The 18,816-nt window shown below is 35.4% G+C and overlaps 1 protein-coding gene across 2 annotated transcripts; it reads left to right on the top strand.

Annotated features, from left to right (window-relative positions):
- Positions 1 to 705: 705 nt before the first annotated feature.
- On the top strand, positions 706 to 17,086 carry LOC131777355 (RUN domain-containing protein 1). Of its 2 annotated transcripts, none has more exons than XM_059093640.2 (22): positions 706 to 996; positions 4,947 to 5,034; positions 5,273 to 5,323; positions 6,117 to 6,230; positions 7,126 to 7,233; positions 7,726 to 7,805; positions 9,096 to 9,137; positions 10,267 to 10,309; positions 10,450 to 10,473; positions 10,569 to 10,635; positions 11,347 to 11,447; positions 11,682 to 11,849; positions 12,061 to 12,131; positions 12,647 to 12,724; positions 13,113 to 13,293; positions 13,688 to 13,780; positions 14,437 to 14,559; positions 14,882 to 14,974; positions 15,294 to 15,362; positions 15,604 to 15,632; positions 16,321 to 16,415; positions 16,892 to 17,086. In XM_059093640.2, exons 1-22 carry the CDS (start codon positions 866 to 868, stop codon positions 17,005 to 17,007), a joined length of 1,965 nt encoding a protein of 654 aa, XP_058949623.2. In that variant the 5' UTR covers positions 706 to 865; the 3' UTR covers positions 17,008 to 17,086. The 2 variants fall into 2 exon arrangements, with proteins under 2 accessions (XP_058949623.2, XP_058949624.2); XM_059093641.2 differs by having other exon boundaries at positions 12,064 to 12,131.
- The last annotated feature ends 1,730 nt before the right edge of the window (positions 17,087 to 18,816 follow it).

The following is an 18,816-nucleotide window of genomic DNA, read 5'->3' on the forward strand; positions in this document are numbered from 1 at the left end:
TCGTTAGAAATTAGAAAGTTAAATGAAAAAAATCTGGTAGCATTTAAGTGAGTCTCAGTCGACAAAGAAATGTTTTACAGTCGCAAAATATCCGGGTCTATAACATAGCCGCAAAAAAATCATTCGTTCCTGTTCTCACTCCTGACGATTGTTCAATTTTTGTTCTAACTAAATGAATTCCGGTATTGGCCGCTGGCTCCTTTCCTGTTGCGTGTGGAGTTGCTGCAAACTCTTTTAGTTTTTTCATTTAGCCAAAACTGAAGAAACAAGAATTTTATCTGTTCTGAGTGAACAGCACCACTGAACGGGCCAGCCTAATTCTCCCTCACCCTACCCTCGAGGAGTCCGTTTTTTTTTTACAGTGGTTTTTCGTCCAGACGTTTTTGTTTGTTATATTTACATTCAAGAAAGATCTACGAATAGTTTTGAAGTTCAGACATGAAATATCAGGAAAAATAACCAAAAAAACTGTTTTTATAGCTCTGACACTCGCCACTATTATTTCTCAGGCACCAGTGTCTAGGCCTGCATTCGAAATTCGGTGTTAGAGGAGAGGGTACAAGTTCGGTCAGTAACGACCCTCTTCTTTCCTTTGTCATCCCACCCCACTGGGTTCAGTCACACCCCCTCCCCTGTCAGTCAGACCCACGCACGCTCGCCCACGCAGCGACTGCGCGTCGCGTCCAGAAGTGCGCGTCAATAATATTGGATTGCTTGTTTTCGTCACCGCTCAGTAGTTTGATCTACCGTTGATCTCACGGATTTATGCGGTTTAGTCTGCTTCAGTTTGGACTTAAATTCGAAAGTTAGTTCCAGAGAGTCGTGGGTCTGCAATGAGAATGTATGGTAGTGTTTGAAACATAACATGGCAGACTTTGAATACGACGATTCGACCTTTTACAGCTCTCGTCCTTTGGAGGAAAGATGGCCGCCTTTGGGAGCAGCCATCGACAATCCCGCCGAAAACGGTGGAAAGAATTCTGAAATTTCGAGAAAGTAAGTAATTTTTTTCCTCCATAGTTCGTAATGTGATTTTGTTCAATCGTTCATGTTTGGAGCGATTCCAACTTGCAAACAAGTTTTGCACGGTAGATTTGTTTGCGGTCGGTTGCTAGTTCATTTTGCACATCAATCTCTTCGTGTGATCTTTCGTTCTTTCTCGCTTTTTCTGACAATTTTCTCAATAATTTTTGATAATAATACTGCCGAAGCGAAACGACAATAGTTTTGTATCTTACTCGTAACTGTTGGTTTGAAATTAGTCCAAGAAATGTGTTATTAGATAAATCCAATATCGAACATGTATTCGTTCCCCTCATGATCATTTTCGTGGACAGTTCGTTTTTAACCGAAATTCTTTTTTTCCATGCTTATTGTAATTTGAATGTTGTTTTGATGAATTAGTGTAATTTTATGGAGGATAATTTGTCTTTGGATTGTATTTATTGATCACAGGAATGAAGGTACGGAGATTGATTTGTCGAAAAGTTTTGTCAATGAAAATGTCTTTTTCTCTTTGAATAATTTATGAAAATATTAGAGTAAAATCAGCCTTTCATAATTGAATTGACTCATGCTATAAATAAGAACCATTCGGATCCTTCGCGTAATGATGGTTTATTTTACTTCCTGATTCTTTCGTGGTTTGTACGTGTCGACATTTTTCAGAATCTCCGATTTCAATAATGCAGGAAACGTACATGTTTGTCGGGATTTCCCTATGGAAAGACCCGACTATTTTATGAAAATGTCTTTTTCACAGCATGATTAATTCACTTATGTTTTAAGAAAAATGTCTGTAAGAAGAAATTTTTTTTTCAATTTGGCCTATTAGCCATAAAAAAATGTTTGTAGTGATAAAAAGCAGTTTATTTTGCTTTTTTTTTTCAAAGAAAATTATATTGCTTATCTATGCAAAGCCTTTCTTCACTGGATCCACAATGTTAAAGTGCACAAAATTTCAGTATTGTACTCACTTTATTTGAGAGGATAATGCAGGGTCAATTTTCTTCGTATAAACTCCATATATGCTAAAATAACTTTAGAGACAGGGCTCTTGACATGGTATGATTATTTTAAAAATTTTTATCCAAGACTGAAAACTACAGAGTGTAACAAAAATTTACCCCTTGTTAGGCAGAGTTTCTTTTTTGATCACAAAGGAATTCAGAAAATATTTCAATTGTACACTTTTTTTGCAGTTGGCTTGCGTACACCTGGGTGATATATTTTATTGTAGCTGGTTAATGTAATTTGAAAAATTTTCACCACCTTCATTTAGTGGCTGTATGATTTGGTCAAAACAGTTTAAGTCTGGCTCTCAGTCAGGTTGTACTCACTTTGCTGCATTGCACAGCACATCCTGACCATGACCCAAATATTTCCATGTCTAGCTGTAGCACTTAGTCAAGAGGAACATAATATTCATGAGAAATAAATGATCTAAGCTCACTTTGCTGGGCCAAGTTTTTTGCTTTGCATGCCATGTATATAACTATCCTTCTTATTTTTTTATGAAGAAGTCCTCAGTGCATGGATAATTGGGTACCCTGTTGATATCCAGATGTATAATATTATAAGCTTGCATAATCTTTACTTATTTATTTTAAGTCCATTCTGTATGTAGATTGAAATAAATAACCAATTTACCAATTGAAAGTAACAGTATAGTTGAAAATCATCCACGGTTAAGTTGGAAGACGGCTCACTATGTACATGTATGCAGCTCATATCATACAATGCATTTTCTTACTTGTTCTTGTGCTTTGAAATCAAAGAGATTTTTCTGGCCTTGATTTTCATAACCTAAAGCTGTTTCATACCTATTCAACCAGCCTTAACTGAGAGAGAAAAAATACAATGTATATTAAATTCTTGGCACATAAGTTTCCCAGAAGTGTTTTTCCACCCACAGATGTGGGATTCTCACGTTGATATTCTAGAGGTGTGAGATTCAATGCAATGCTTGTTTGTTTAGATGACAAAGCAATTTATATAATAAGTCTGAAGGTTACTTAATGTTTGAAAGTATAGACAGATTATTAAACAGTAATTTTGGTTACTCTCTGTATTGGATTCTTCAGTTGTTTGTGATTTCCCTCTCCCTGTGAGAGACTATTTCTTCATTATTTGATTCAGGGAAGTGTCACTATCAATTCCCATGGTGATGTTAGTTACCTTAAAGAATTTGTAAATCTGACCATTGATCAAGACAAACAGCTAATGTGAAAATAGATTCTCCGTGACAGAAATTAACATGCACTGAAAACAGTAGGGATAAGATCTCCTAGGAGCTACCAACTAAAGAGATTTTTGAAAAAGGTTTATTTTATACTCTTTGGGAAGTACCAGGTCAGAGGTGAGTGACATGTAATGTAAAATACAGGACAAGTAAGGGTAAATTAGTTAAAATTGGTACACTATGATATAATTTCTAACTTACCATTTTTGTAGGTCTCAAGGTTAATCAACAGATTTTGAATCAAAGGCACTTATTTTTTAAGAAAGCAGCTACTTCTTTCTCTGATAACACCAGAGAAAAAAATATTCCCACAGATTTGCCAGCCAACAACAGAATATATAGTTTACATAAGTGGTGGTCTTCTTGCTTTTAGCCAATTTTGACAATCCTCCCTTTGGTGAATTTTAAAAGATCATACAGAAAGTTGCAAAAAATTGTATAATTTTACTTGTCATTAGATGCAGAAATATAATTTAATTTCTGAATGTATTTTGTTCATGAGTTACAAAATGATGAAGTTTTAATTTTAACCACTTGGTGGTGTGAAGTTATCAAGATTTGAATGCAACTCTAAGCAGTGTTAAAAAGATTCTTACTGCAATTCTTTTCAAGTGAACTGAAAATATACTTTGCAGCTGCTTGACAATAAATGTAGACAAAATTAAACAAGTAAGGGCTAATTTCTTCATGAAAATCCTTTGTTTTCATTACTGGCAGTTGTTAAAAAAAAGAATATTTTTAACCCAAAATATACTTTGCAGCTGCTTGATGATAAATGATAGACAAAATTAAACAAGTAAGGGCTAATTTCTTCATGAAAATCCTTTTCATTACTGGTGGTTGTTGAAAAAGGATATTTTTAACCCAAAATATACTTCGTAGTCTTGTATTTAGAACAAGCCATTTTTCCCATTTAATGACTGCTGGAAAGAAGCTCATTGTAGATGCTGACCTAGGTTTTGTTTTGTTGTCTTATGTTTGTTTTTTTTGTTTTTTAGCATTGTCTGAAAGCTGAGTTTTTGTGCTACAGCTGTATAACATGTCTTTCGTACTCTTTTGTCACTCTCTGAAGCTATAGTGTATCCATATAGTATTAATAATTATTATGTCTGTAGGATAAAGAGTGTCATCTTTGCAATTTGTTGGGGGAAAAATATATAATTATCAAGGATATCACTTGGATGAATCAACCTTAGAAGTTTCCAGTGCCAGTAGCAACTGGCTTTTTCAAGGCAGGTTCATTAACAAAACCATACACTGTTGAAACACTCAAAAATAAAATTAGAATGACAGACTTAAGCTTGGTACCATCAACACTAGACTGCAGTGTTAAACATGGTCAAAAAAGGGTGAGAGTGACCTCGTAACAACTGTACTGTTAAGTTACGTAATGCTATAAAACAGCTAAAGTGTATTGTATTTTATCCAAGAAGTTCAATGTGCAGACTAACTTAAGTAGAGGTCTTTGTTTGTCAGTTGAGTTCCACATTGATGGACTGTTACACCTTTGTTAATGTCACTTGAGGAGTGATTTTTATTCCTATTTTACTTTCAATTGTAGTTGTAATGGTGACCATACTTTGCTATTTTGTCTTTTAATATTTTCTCATACATTTTGTACATACATGTATCAATTTTGTTGATCCAGTTTAATTTGAGTAGCAGTTTACAGCAACAAAGGTAATTTTTCTGTGTTGTTGGTTAGGTCAGATCCTGAAAAGATCAGAGACCTTGAGGATGAACAAGAGGAGTTGAATGGCTCTCTACTTGCTCTCACAAGCCATTTTGCCCAGGTACATGGCTGTATTTTTTATTATTATTACTTCTTTCTTTGGAGAAGGATGTGTAATGTATTTAAATGGAGTGTGCAAGCTTGGAGCTTCCAAAATTTATAAAAATAATGTCTGGGCTAAGACTCTTGGTGAAAGACTCATTTAATCTAACCCTGGATCATTGATAATAGTTTAAAACAAAGATTGTTAATGGCTGCTGAACCTCACTTTGTTGTGTTCTTTACACATGTACAAATAGGTCCAGTTTCGATTGAAGCAGGTTGTTGCTGCTCCCGCAGAGACTAGAGAGGTTTGTTAAACACACTGAACAAGATGTGCATGTCTAATCAGATATTCAGACCAATCTTTTCTTGTAATGCAGGGGGAGACCAGGGCCCAATTGTTGGAAGGCCGATTAGTGCCAACCCAGGGTTAAATTTTAATCTAGGTTTTTTTATTTCTTTTATCCAAAGCCTTTTTAGGGAAAAATTTCCCTATTCTTTTTTGAACATCCAACGATGAAATTGCACGCAAAAAGATTTTGTGTTAATTTTCTTTGAAAGCTTTAAGACCTGATATGAAATTCCACCCTAACCCTGCATTATCTTAACCCAGCTTTGAACAACTCGGGCCTGGAGTCTAACTGCATGATGTTCAAATATACAAAAAAAGCATTGTGTACAAATTATTCCTTTAAGCCTCCAGGCAAAGTTTTTCTAAAACTTTCATGTGATGTGTTAAATAAATGCAACACTTTTTCATGGTAGTAATACACATGTATGCATTCTTGTCTACTTTTAATTTTTAATTCCATATTAAGCTGTATGTTGTGGGTTAAATTGATATCAAACTAGGTTGAATGTGCTTTTATTTGTTAAAGAATAATGATGGTATAGCTTGAACATAGAAAATTCAAATTTTACTGGTTGAAAATCATCTCACCTAAAGCTAAATTCTTGTGAAGCTGCAATACAAACTATGGAAACCGTAACAATTCACATGTGATACATGTACATGTAAGTACATACAGTACACTATTTGTGCATACTCTCTAGAAATTATACAATAATATCTAAATTATTTGTGTTTTGTTTCTTTGTTAGCGTTTGTTGATGGAATTGGAAGAGTTTGCTTTCCAAGGATGCCCTGATGTACGTGGTCCAAAAGCAAAGGAAAGTCCAAAGAAGGCATTGAATGATAATGGTGCAGGAGAAAATGTAAGTTTGGAAACATTTGTTTGGAGTGTCGATTGATGGGGCTGCATTAGTTTAGGAATGCCGAGTATGTTCACTTTCAACCTCTAAAGATCCCGTCAAGACTTTCAAAGATTGATATGAGGCCAAAGTGAAGATTATGCAATTATGTAGTCTGATTGTGCAAATAAGAGTAGTCCTGAGAGGGAATTAGGGACTAATGTGTAGACAACCAGAGGGGAGGTGGTCTGATCCAAGGCTAGTAAGAAGTTGCCCATCAGTCAAGTGTTATTTACAAGACTGACCTACAAGTTTATGCAAATCAGGCTTACAGACTACAACTGTAACATTACTATAATAATAATAATAATTGTTATTTAATTTTTGAAAATCCCTTTCATTTCAAAGCTCACTTAGGGTTTTTTTTCCTTCCAATTGCCTACAACAGCCTCCAAAAGCTCTTAAATTAACTTATAGAGAGTTGCAAATAGCTGTTGTCATTAGTTAAAAATTGGTTCATTTCCAGCAAATTCTTACCTTAACCTTGCAGTTTGCATGTGAATATTTTTTTTATCCAATAATAAGTAACATGAGGGTTTGATGGAACAAAATGCAATTTTTCTACAAATGTAAGCCAAGAAAAACAACCCCTGTAGAACGATGCAAATGTAACCATTATCAATAATAAAATGCCCAAACACAATTACAGTGTACAGTGTACATGTACTTTTTTCTGGCACCAAAGTGTCCTCTCTCCAGAATTCAACAAAAAGTAATGACAGCCCTAGCCATGACATCTGGGATCATCTTTTTACAAATTTATAGATGGCACTAGATTTTCAGTCCACAATTTTTTTACCACATTGACGTCTTGAAATGATTCATTTTATATAACTTATCTTTTTCCTCAAATATTTAGAACTTACAGGAATATGAACTGAAGCTGAGTGTGGAGAAAAGGAAACAAGCTAGCCTGATAGGACAGCTAAAAGATCAGTTAGAAGAAATGGAGAAATGTGTGGCTATGGTAAGATTAACACTTGTGGTGATATTACATGTACTTATAGATTGAAATATTAGAAATTTAAAAAATTAGCAAATTGAAAAATCGGTTTGAATCCAGGATAGTCAGGTTGTAGATGGGTGAGAATACTGTACTTTCTTATCCTTCAACTGCTAAGAGAGCTACTCACATCTTATTTCTCCCTATAATATCACCCCTGAGTCTCATGTTGAGGTCACGAGAATAAAGGAAATGATCACCAACTAAAAAAGCTCTTGATTGTTCAACTAGTTCTCCTTGTCAGAAAGCTAGGAATCATGTAGAGAACAGTAAGGAGATTATGCATACTGATGTTAGGGTGAAAAGGGTTAAAATGTCTCTTTCTCCTAATCACCTTTCTGCATGTAAATTCTTTTGACATTGTGAGGAGAAATTGCTCATTGGTCATCCATGGAATGGACAGGTTTAATAGCAATAAAGCAATTTATTGATAGTCAAAATGTGTTTCCTAACTAGGGAGCTTCTGCAAATGTGAATGAAGAAATTAGCCCTGAAAAGCTTGTGGAGAAGCAACGGATCGTGATTGAGGAATTGAAGTAAGTCCACCTTTGTCAAGTAAACCTTGGGTTTTTAACACAGCATCAGTTGATAATTTACATGTATCTTTTTTCACAGTGATATGTACATTATTTGATAAATTCTAGACAACATGTTTAATAATCTATGGGAAATTTTTTCATTCAATTTTAAAAGCCAACAAAATAAATAAATGTTACCGGCAATTAAGGGATAATTTACATGTAGCATGACTTAAACTCAGGATGAAATTATATATTTTTTTCTATTGAAGGCAATTATATTATTTAGCTAATTGTTTTGATTATAAATGCAATGCATGATTGTTATTCAGTCATGAGACAGAATTTAAAGTTTTAAAGATTTTCATGAGCATATTGATAATACTGTTGACAGAAGTAAATATGAAATGCACATAACATATTTTTTTAACTTTTTAATGTGTATCTTTAAGTTAAACTGTTTCTTGTTTAAATTTTTAAATTGCTGAAAATAAAGAAATGCTAGTTGTTCAAAACTGACAGTTGTAAGATGATATACATTTACACTGTCAGTACCTGCATGCAGTAAATTTTTAATCAACTTGATGTGAAAATTAGCACAAGCATGTTAACATGGTCACGCTTAGTCGATAGGCTTCATAAATCTTTTTTTTATTTATGTAATAAAAAATGAGACAAGTACATAACTATTAAATTCTTAATAAGCAGTGCTCAAAGGACGGTGGCCTGTGAACTGGTGTTATTGGGGATGAGACTTGCTGCGGCAGATATACGGTATAAATGACAGTAAACTTTTAAACAAATCTGATAAACTTAATAACTTCATAAATGACCCCAGACTGTTGATTGTGATTGCATGGAAGAGAGAGAGGTGTCATGAAAGAAAGCAGTTGTTAAACTAAAACAGGCATCATAACCAATCTACAGTGTGTGGGGTCATTCTCATCTAAACAATCACACTTAAAGCAATGAATAAATTGTTGGATGTTCAATTTAAAACTTTAAAACTTTGATCTAACCTCTAAACTATTGAAAACAAAAATGTATGAGATATCTAAAATGTTAGAATGAAAGAGTAAAAGGAGACTAAAGATTTGATATGTAAAATAATGTTAAATTTTGTACCTGAGATCAATCTAAGTTGTCACCTCAATTATCATTATATGAAAACAGTCTAAACAAGTGGCTCTAATTGTAATTTTTTTAGCAGATATTGTTTTCTTCTATAAGGTGAAACAAATATTTTTGTTTGAATTTGAATTAACTGATGATCATGTTTTAAATGCAAAAATTGTTTATTTTCTTAAGGACAAAAATGGGTCTCAACTTAGATGGAATAGAAAAATTAAGGTGAGAACAAGTTTCATTTATCTTTGAAGAAAGACGAAAGAAACAGGGAAATCACTAAATGAATGCTAGAGCTGTTCTCTAGCAGTGCTGGATCCTTACTTTAGCTCTTGGAAGCCTGGGAAAATCTTATGCAGAAAGCATATATGTTGGGCAGTTTTTCTCCTGGGCAACTAGGGAGCCTTAGTTTTTTTATGTAGAAAGCATATGCCAGACAATTTTAGAGGATGGGCTCCCTTCAATGTTTTCCTAGAGCACAACCTTGCATAAAAATAAACAACCACTTACCATGTGTAGTTGAATCATGTTAGTTATTTTCAACTTCCAATGACTTCTATGCTTCATACTTAGCATTTTCCACCATTTTTCACTTAGGCCTGGTTTTCAGATGCTGAACTTTTCAGAACCAAACAAAATTTGATTTTAGTTTGACCTAGATAAATGTAAACAAAGCTTCATGTAATGTGTATACCTCAAGTGTTAAGTTAGACATCAAACTTGATTTGATAATTACAATGTGTCTTTCATGTTTTTTTTTTCTATGTTATTGATACATTATTATTCAGATTTAAGCACATTTTAAATCTGTCACAAATTTTAGTCAAACAAATGTATGTTGTATTTAATAATTACTAATTGAAGGCAAACAATATTATTCATCTTGAGGAATTAGAGTCTGAAGTGAATATTTATTTTAGTATAATTGCTCTGATGCTTTCTTATTCTGTTGTAAATTTGTTTTTTTTTTTTAATTTTTTTGATTACTGGTATTGAGATGAGCAGCCAGATTCCATTAGAATTTGACAGGCCTATTCAATTCAATCAGCTAAAACTTCATATCTTTCTTTTGAAAAGTGGCACACCAAACTGAGAAGCATCTTTTGTGCTATTCAGAAATGTTCTGCGCTTATCACTTCCTCTATAACTTTGAGGAAATGGGAGGCAGCTATTGTGAAATTTAGCACCCCTGCTATAATGACCTTGTGCAAGGTGATTACAAGAAGATATGATGCAGTCCTCAACCAATCAGAGTGTGCACATCTTTTTAATCACTGGAGAAATTATACTAAAGCCAAATTATCCCAACAGTATGTGCATTAAAACCTCTCTGTTATTTCTCTCCGTGTTTCAGCAATGATGATGTGCGAAAAAATGTTGACAGTGCTATAGGAGAGGTAAGAAAATTGAAATTAAATGCAGTTCTGATGGAGCCTTATATAAATCATTGTCTTACTTGGAAATGTGTGAAGCATTCTTGACTGTACAAGTTTAATTACTGGAACTAATTATGTTTCATTTTGGTTTTCATGACCAGCTGATGAATCCTGTCAAGACAAAGGTGGGGAGACTATAGCTACTGTTGTAAAAAATTATATTTGCTTTTAGTATCTTCTTTGTTTTTTTGTGAATCAATAGTTTACTCTTTTCATTTAGGAAGAACTTGTTAAACAACTCACAACTCAAATTGCTGATCTAGAAAGATTTGTCACCTTTTTACAAGGTTTGTGTTTGAAAATATATGTTTGTTTAATTACATGTTTTTTTTAAGCTTTTAGCCACTGGTTTGGTAACCCTTATAATTACATGTAATCCTTTAACCCCCAAGATCTGGTTGATAATTTTCCTCTCTAGCTGCTACACATTTCCTTGTAAATAAGTTACAAGAATTTGTTAAATCAAGGTAACAACTTCTACCTGATAAGTTTGAGTATTTTCATTACCCGTTAGCTGGGTAATGTTTGGATATTATAGGGAAAAGATACATATGAATCGCCTCTGGGAGTGGTTCCCAGGCTTTGTCCTTATCGTGACGTTTTCCTGAGAGGGTTCCAGCGTCAGTTTCTTTTCCTGGTAGTACAGATAGACATTGTAAGAACGAAGTGTTCTGAACTATCATAGCGACCTGAAATGGCTTAAAAACACGAGCCTTTGGATACAGAGTCTTGTCTATTAACCCTTTGTAATTTGTAATTCTCCTTACTGTCAACCATACGATTCTTATAATGTTAGTTCAGAGAATTTAGTATTGGATCGAGTAATTGTCCCCAAATTGATATTTTTCTTTATTCTCATCGCTTATCTGGTTGATATTGTATTGAAATTGTAAGGAGAAATTCTGTCTTGGTCACTCATGGGAGTTAAAGGGTTAACCACTTGACTACTGTGTTGCTTCACGCGTCTCTTCCTTCATAATTCATTTATTGTCTTACAGGAGAAGTTGAGAATGCAGAGGAGCGCACTGAACGAGCTAAACAATGTCCGTGCCCTGTACACGCCAAAAGAGGCGGAAGAAAGCAAAAAGATCGACTGAGGGTAAATTGTAAATTTCTTTGATTGTAAACATGGTGGATTATCTTTCTGCTATTTGAAAATTTATCAAAATATGTAGAAGTTGTCTATGAACGAGGAAGAATTCGATGAATAGACATTAACCGATTAAAATTTTTCCTTCGCCAACACTAGCATGAAAGTGAAGCCTTTAAAAGACTTCTCAATTTGTAAAAGATGTTTTAATTGTTAGTTCGTTTGATTGTTTACTTATTAAAGGGTAAAGGAGCGCACAGATCAATGGAATATTCATCGGAGAGCGAAAACAAGCTGGATTATCCGTGTGACTACAGCTTACAAGAGGATATGTCTGGCAGTGACGATGGTAATGGGTGCTGTCTTCACGTGCCTCCCGTCCCTGAAACACCAGAGCAGGTCCATAGTAAGGTGAGATATGACTCGTATAGTATTTGTACACCCTGTAGTATTATATACTACTGTAGCTTCAAATTGTAAGTCTTCCTATGTAGCTTTGTGTTTCTCCGCTAAATGTCAGTTCAAGTTTAGTTACTTGTTGCTTGCGAGTATTGATTTTTCATTCGTTGATTAGTTGATAAGCAATATCTCAAATAAACTTTTCTTTTTTTTCTCTTTCAAGCAGAGAATCCGAGATGCAAGCCTGGCCATAATCAAAAGAGCACTGGCAATTTTACAGTTGTTTGCGATAAGGTGAGGCAAACTTTAATGAATGACTCTCTTTTAATTCTTTCTGCAATAAGAAGTGAGGTTTTCAAAAGCTAGAAGCGCGTTTCTCGTTATGCAGCCTGGATTTAAGTTGTGGTAAGGGAGGAGTTGTTTTTCTGTCGAGTGCAATAAATATTATGTTTTGTGAAAATGTGATTGTTCAATTTTACCGTGGTTATTGTCTATAAGACTCGAGAACTATGAGTCAAAAGAAATACCTCTTGAAAGCGGAAAGTCGTGCAATTTACAGTTAGAATTATATTGTACCAAAAAACGAAGAGACGTTTGAAAGTGAGATTCTCTCGTGGGTCTTTCCAGCCGCTCTTCAGGTTTTAGGATAACAAGAGAATCTCAGCCATGGTAAGATCTTGTAAAGGATCGACAAGACTCTTAGATGGCCGGACCCAACAATGTGTTAACATTGGTTATCACTGAGGACTTTAAGTAATGACTTGTTATGTTGCTGTGGCTAATTTCCTTTTATTCCTTGTGTCTTAAAGTCAGTTTGGGTGTACTGGGAAACAGATTCAAGACCAGATTATAAGAAAAGCTACTTCAGTAGCCGCACCAGGATACTTGTGAGTAATTCAGATCTGAGTTAGCCAAAAAGGAGCTAAGATACTTTAAGTCGAAGAAAAGTTGTTGGAAGAAGGAGAATTTTCTATGACACATAAGTCTCGATCATGCAAGGAAGAAAAAATTATGAGTTCCCGGGGCGCGAAGACTCGAACCTCAGACCTTCCTTTTTTTCGGTACGATACTCTTCCACTGATCTACAGAGAACCAGTTGGTGCGCTAGATCAATTGCTATTGCATATATGATCAGCGTCCAGCTTAGTCCTGGAATCAGCAGAGTTTACAGCGTCATGGATTGAAAAATATTTAAAAGCAAGTTGAAGCTTAATTATAGTCGAAATTGATCAGCTTTAATCATGGTGTGAAAACTAGTCCATCTTTTGTTTACAGCGAAAATCTTGCACAGCTCCAGCAAGCTGTGCTGAAAATTATCGACATCAAATCACGTGAGCCTCCCAGTGATGGCGAAGAGTCTGGCTCTAATTCTCCTCAGTCTCCGATGGCCGTGCAAAGACGGTCTCGAATTCGCACCAGTTCGATGTCTTCTGATACCACAGAAAGCAGTGACAGGGTAAGATAATAAGGAAATAAGACTAAAGTAATAACAGTGAGCCATCAGAACAAAGGATGATAACACAACAGTATAATAAGAACTTGAACCTAGCATATGTACACCGGTTGAAACGCGGGAAAACGTTAGTGACCAAGTCACGATTGGTTTTTTCTTAGCATGTGATTGGCCTAATAGGAAGCGTGCTTTTTTTTAAGCCGATTACTCAGTAAAGTTAAAATGAAACTGTTGATATCCCGAATTACTTGAATCGATCCTCAGTTGAGAATTTCTCGAAACTCTGACGGCTATTTTGATTTCATTCCAACCCGTTGAACTCAAAGGCAATCTTTAGTTATTACCAGATGCAATTATTCTATTTATCTCCTTCTTATTTTGTTCATTTATTTTTTAGTTTGATTATGCCAGAGATGCTGAACTGGTGAATATCGTGAGAAAAGATCTGGCCATGGCATTGAAGGCTTTGTTTCAACATGGACTAGTGAGGGTGAGGCACTACTGACTGAGCTTTAGACCCTCTCTGTATTTCTATATCTTCTTCTTTTCCTTTGTTTCAACATGGACTAGTGAGGGTGAGGCACTACTGACTGAGCTTTAGACCCTCTCTGTATTTCTATATCTTCTTCTTTTCCTTTTTTTCAACATGGACTAGTGAGGGTGAGGCACTACTGACTGAGCTTTAGACCCTCTCTGTATTTCTATATCTTCTTCTTTTCCTTTTTTTCAACATGGACTAGTGAGGGTGAGGCACTACTGACTGAGCTTTAGACCCTCTCTGTATTTCTATATCTTCTTCTTTTCCCTTGTTTCAACATGGACTAGTGAGGGTGAGGCACTACTGACTGAGCTTTAGACCCTCTCTGTATTTCTATATCTTCTTCTTTTCCTTTTTTTCATTTTTTAGTTATTTATTTAAGTTGTAAAGTCCTTTAGCCGAAATAGATAGTCGAAAACAAAGCGAATTGGGACTGAACATTCGCGAAATTTCAACCAGGTTCAGATCTTCAGTCTATTGTCATACGTTCATTATTTTAGTTGCCAAGCCCCAAAAATCTGCTCTGCTAAAGTTATCCTTCAAACTAGCATAGCTATTGGACAGTATTGATACGATTTGTTTGTTCAAGTTTACATTTATGTTTTCAGTCTGTCGACAATCGTCTCATATCTTCCAAGTCACTCGTGGCATGTATTGTACCAACAACAAGGTCTTCCTTTCCCAAGAGAATGCATATATGGGAACTTTTCAATGAATATTACGGAATGAAGGTTGGTTTCTCTATGTTAGTTACAGCCATTTAGTTCCACTTGTTGACCTTCCCTGCCGAAACTGTACGAGCTCTTCAACGTACTTCATACAGAATCCATGAACATGTACACTACAACAGAACACATTCTGAAGCCTTGGAGCCATGTTACGACTGACCACGTGTCGTCGGCCAGTTCTTCTTCAGGCTTAGCTCGTTTTTTTTTGTTCATTTGTGGTCTATTGGCATTCTTGTTAGGTACCGTAGTTATCTCTGGCTCGTTATGTTACCCCCTATGGTCAGTAATGTTGAAACTCACTGTTTTTTTCATCAATATTTGTTAGCATGGTAGAGAATATAATTCTACGCCTGCTAGACGGCTCTCTGAGGCGTTTGGTATCGAAGTTCAAGGTACAAACATCGTCACAGCCAAACAGGTGAGTGTATGTTTCCGAAATATTCATCCTGTCTTTTTTTTTTCTTTTTTTTCTTCTTTCATCAACGAACCCCTCAAATTCTTTAAGCCTACCATTCTCTTTCCCTTAGGAAATTAATATTGACCATTAAACTGATTCACACGTTAGGCCAATAATAAGTGAGCTCAGGAAGTATTTTCAGCCTCCTGATGTTGACACACCCGTAATTCGGTATTCTGGTGCCTGTCTGATATGCCAGTATTTGTTGCCTCCTACAAAAAAGACTTACACACACCTTTACTCAAGGTTTTTTTTTTAATATTGCAATTTATCTTTTTAGACCCTGTTGAGAACACTGCATAGAATAAAAACAACACACGAACCCTGTAGGAGAAGCATGGATGCAATGGTAAGCGGTTAGCTGGAACACCCAGCAGTTCTGTAAATAGATACATATCTTTCTCTGCAAGACTCTAGTTGCAATGAAACATTTTGAGGTAAAATCTCTCTTCTGTAGCATTGATGCTTCTTTATTCGTATCATTTTACAGTCGTCTGAATTTGTGGAAATTGTTTGTGTTCTTTACATTTCACTTTTCGCGTAACGACTCTTCTTCTAATTATTTGTTTTGTTTTTTATTTCTTTTCCAGTTCAAATCTTTGGTGTGCGCCGGAATAAAGTAAGTTGCGTCTAGCGGTTTCATAGCGTGATAAGAGTTCTCTAATCACAGCCAATCTGTTTTTAAAAACTTCAAGGCTGTTGATAGTATTCATTTCACTGATGTTGTTTATGAGTATATCATAGGAAAGTAATGCAAGTGGGTGTTTTTCCCTGACGAGGGAACTGACCCCAAAGGTTTTTTTACTGATTACAGAAGAAGAATTTACTCTATTAGATATATTACGATAATATTCTTAACCCTTTAACTCCCAAGATTTAATGAGTAATTCTCCTTACTCTCTGCCATACAATTCATTTGATGTTAGTTTGGAGAATTTGCAATTGGATTAACCAATAATCTCCTAATTGATATTTTTCTTTATTCTCATTACTTCTCTGCTTGATATTATACTGATAGTGTACGGAGAAATTCTGTCTAGGTCACCAGGGGGGCTTTAAGGGTTAATTTTTGAAAAAAAAAAAATATGTTCATGATTTCTTGCCATAATAGGGCCATTACACTTAAAGTATCGATACTCTACCGGCCAATAGAAATGTAAGGCTCTTAGGTTCACTTTCTTTCACTGAGCTTTGTCGCCATTAACGGAGTGTGTGTGGGTGTGGGTTACCTAAGTTCCCCCCATTTCCTCTCCCAACCTTTTATTTATTTCTCGAGGGTCTGACTTCTTTCTTTAAATATTTTTCAGTCAAAAAAGACTGACTCACTGGTGTCGTCTCATCGTGAAGAGTTCGTCACTCTTGGAAGAACATTACCAATCATGGTCGTACGTTTTAAAAACGGGTAAGACTTGTTTTATAACAGGTTAAACTTGTTCTAACGTTTAAGCCGAGGCTTTCTTTTATGGGTATTTTTGGCTGTGGGGACATTTCTCCATCCATAAGCTACAAAGGTTTTGGCAAACGACCGAGTTTTTCCACGTCCATAACCTAGGGGTAGCTGACCTGATAAACCCTGCGTTTGTTAACAAAACTTCACATTTATGGAAAAGAAAAGTGATTACATAGAGACTGCGACTTCAAGATAAAGTCTCCTACAGCCTTCTTCGCCCTTTTCAAGTGGTTGAAAACGAGGCAAAGCTAATAAACCCCGAAGCAAAGTAAAGTGCCTCTTTAAAACTATGCTGAGAGTTTGACCTACTCATCTCACTAGTTGTAAGTGTATAATCAGATTCGTTATATGAGGGAGAAATATACTATATTTTTTATTCGATTCTCTGTTATGATCATCATCTGACTCAACTGTTTACTATTTTCCAGGAATGAATGAGGCTTTAGAACACTTGGATCGTCTCAATGAGTATAATTTCCATATCCCTGAAGATTTGGCCATAAGACATCTAACCAAGATAAATGACGCCTTTGGAGACACTTGACTACCGACTGAATGTACATGAATCAGTTCACTTGATCTGAGAATAGAAAAAAATATTAAAAGGCAATTTTCTTTAAGAACTCTGGTAACGTTTGACTGAGAAAATTGATGAGCTTATGTAATGGTATTATTTTGAGATCCAGTTTATTTCATTTGCTATCAAACAAATCTGCTATGAAACTCCGGTTGAAAATATTGTTTTTCTTGGGATAATAACTCTATGTACATATTTATTTTGCAGTATAGAAATCTGCTTTTGTACGTTTTACCTTTTTATGTATGTTTTGTTCACGATTATTGTCTTTGATTCAATGCTACTATTTTTCTTTACTTTCGCTCACCAAAAAATGGTGCGTTTATTCAACAGAAAATTATCGTCATGAACAATTACCCTTTTGTTTCTAAGAAGGCTGTTGGCAAATTGAAAGATGCACAAATAAATAACTATAATTAAGCTTATGTTTATATCTTTAAAGAGAAACTATTTAAATCATTGACTCAACCGTAAAACTTTCCTCTTAAATTATTATGGATTGCTGAAGAACGGGGTATTTTAAAATAAATTCATATATATCAATAGAATGTACAGTAATACTGTTGGTAGTAAATATAATTGATGTAACATTAATGACAAATCGCTTTCCTGAGAGGAGAAATTCACATCCTAAAGTGCAATAATATGCCAGGAAAATACAGTTGGAATACAGATATGGACTCATGATATTGCTTCTTGTACAGTAAACGTAGAAGCTGCTAAAATCTCTCTCAGCGTTTGTGTTTTTGTGGCTATTTATGAAAGTTCACTAAAATTCCCGCGAAGATCCCGCTAACATTCCCGCGAACGAAATAAGAGTTTTGTTCTTTAAGGGCAATGAAAAATCTAAAGTAAGACTGTGCTCGCAATTGGAATTTTTTTTTTTTTTGCGAAACTAAGTTGATTTCAACGATTTAATTTTCAACTCGTGAATTATGATATCAAGAAAAGGTCGCGTTTACCTACACAGTTGGCCATCATGTGGACAATCTTATCAAACCCTACAGTTGCTTCTCAAAATCGTATCCTTGGTTAATGACAAATCGATTACTTAAGCTCGGGCCTCTTCAAACCAATCGCGCTGTCTAGTCCAACTCAATTTTTCTTTCTTTAACTTTGATTGGGCGGTATTAGAGCTTGATTTGCGCCTCAAATAACATGGTTCGACCGCCATCGGAAAGGAGGCTGACAACCTGAGGGCTTTTTGGTGTGAACGAATTGTTAGAGAAGAACTCGAATCTAACGCGGAAGCAAGTGAGGAAGACAAGAGTGAAGACGATTTTGAATGAATTAAGAACAATTAATATCTTAGCAGATGACGATATTTTACGGTAGTTGTTGACGTACATAAAAAAGGCTTTTTCATGAGGCATTAAGCAGAAGGCTGTAAAATGTATACCACTGGCGTTGATTTTGATATTGGTATTTGCACATAGCCACCCTGTGTGGGAGATCATTAAAATTACAACTACCAATGAGTGGGGTCACTATGATGGAATAAAGAGAGGATCAGGGATATTTTAATGTGACAAGACTAAAATCCTCTGGACCTCCTGGCCTCCCTCCCGGCCTGCCCTCCGCCGATGAATACAGAAGTTCCTTTACAATCAAGAATAAAGTGAGACCGATAAGGTCAACTAGAACATCGATATCGCCAAGTGAATAGACCCAATATGGCCGAAGACTATGATCCATGTTGCTTAAGGTTATTATAGATAACGACAGCGGGTCGCAAATGCAATTTTGGGGGGTGACGTATATAGACATCTCCACCAA

This window comes from Pocillopora verrucosa, chromosome 3, assembly GCF_036669915.1.
Source record: "Pocillopora verrucosa isolate sample1 chromosome 3, ASM3666991v2, whole genome shotgun sequence".
Classification (NCBI taxonomy): domain Eukaryota; kingdom Metazoa; phylum Cnidaria; class Anthozoa; order Scleractinia; family Pocilloporidae; genus Pocillopora; species Pocillopora verrucosa.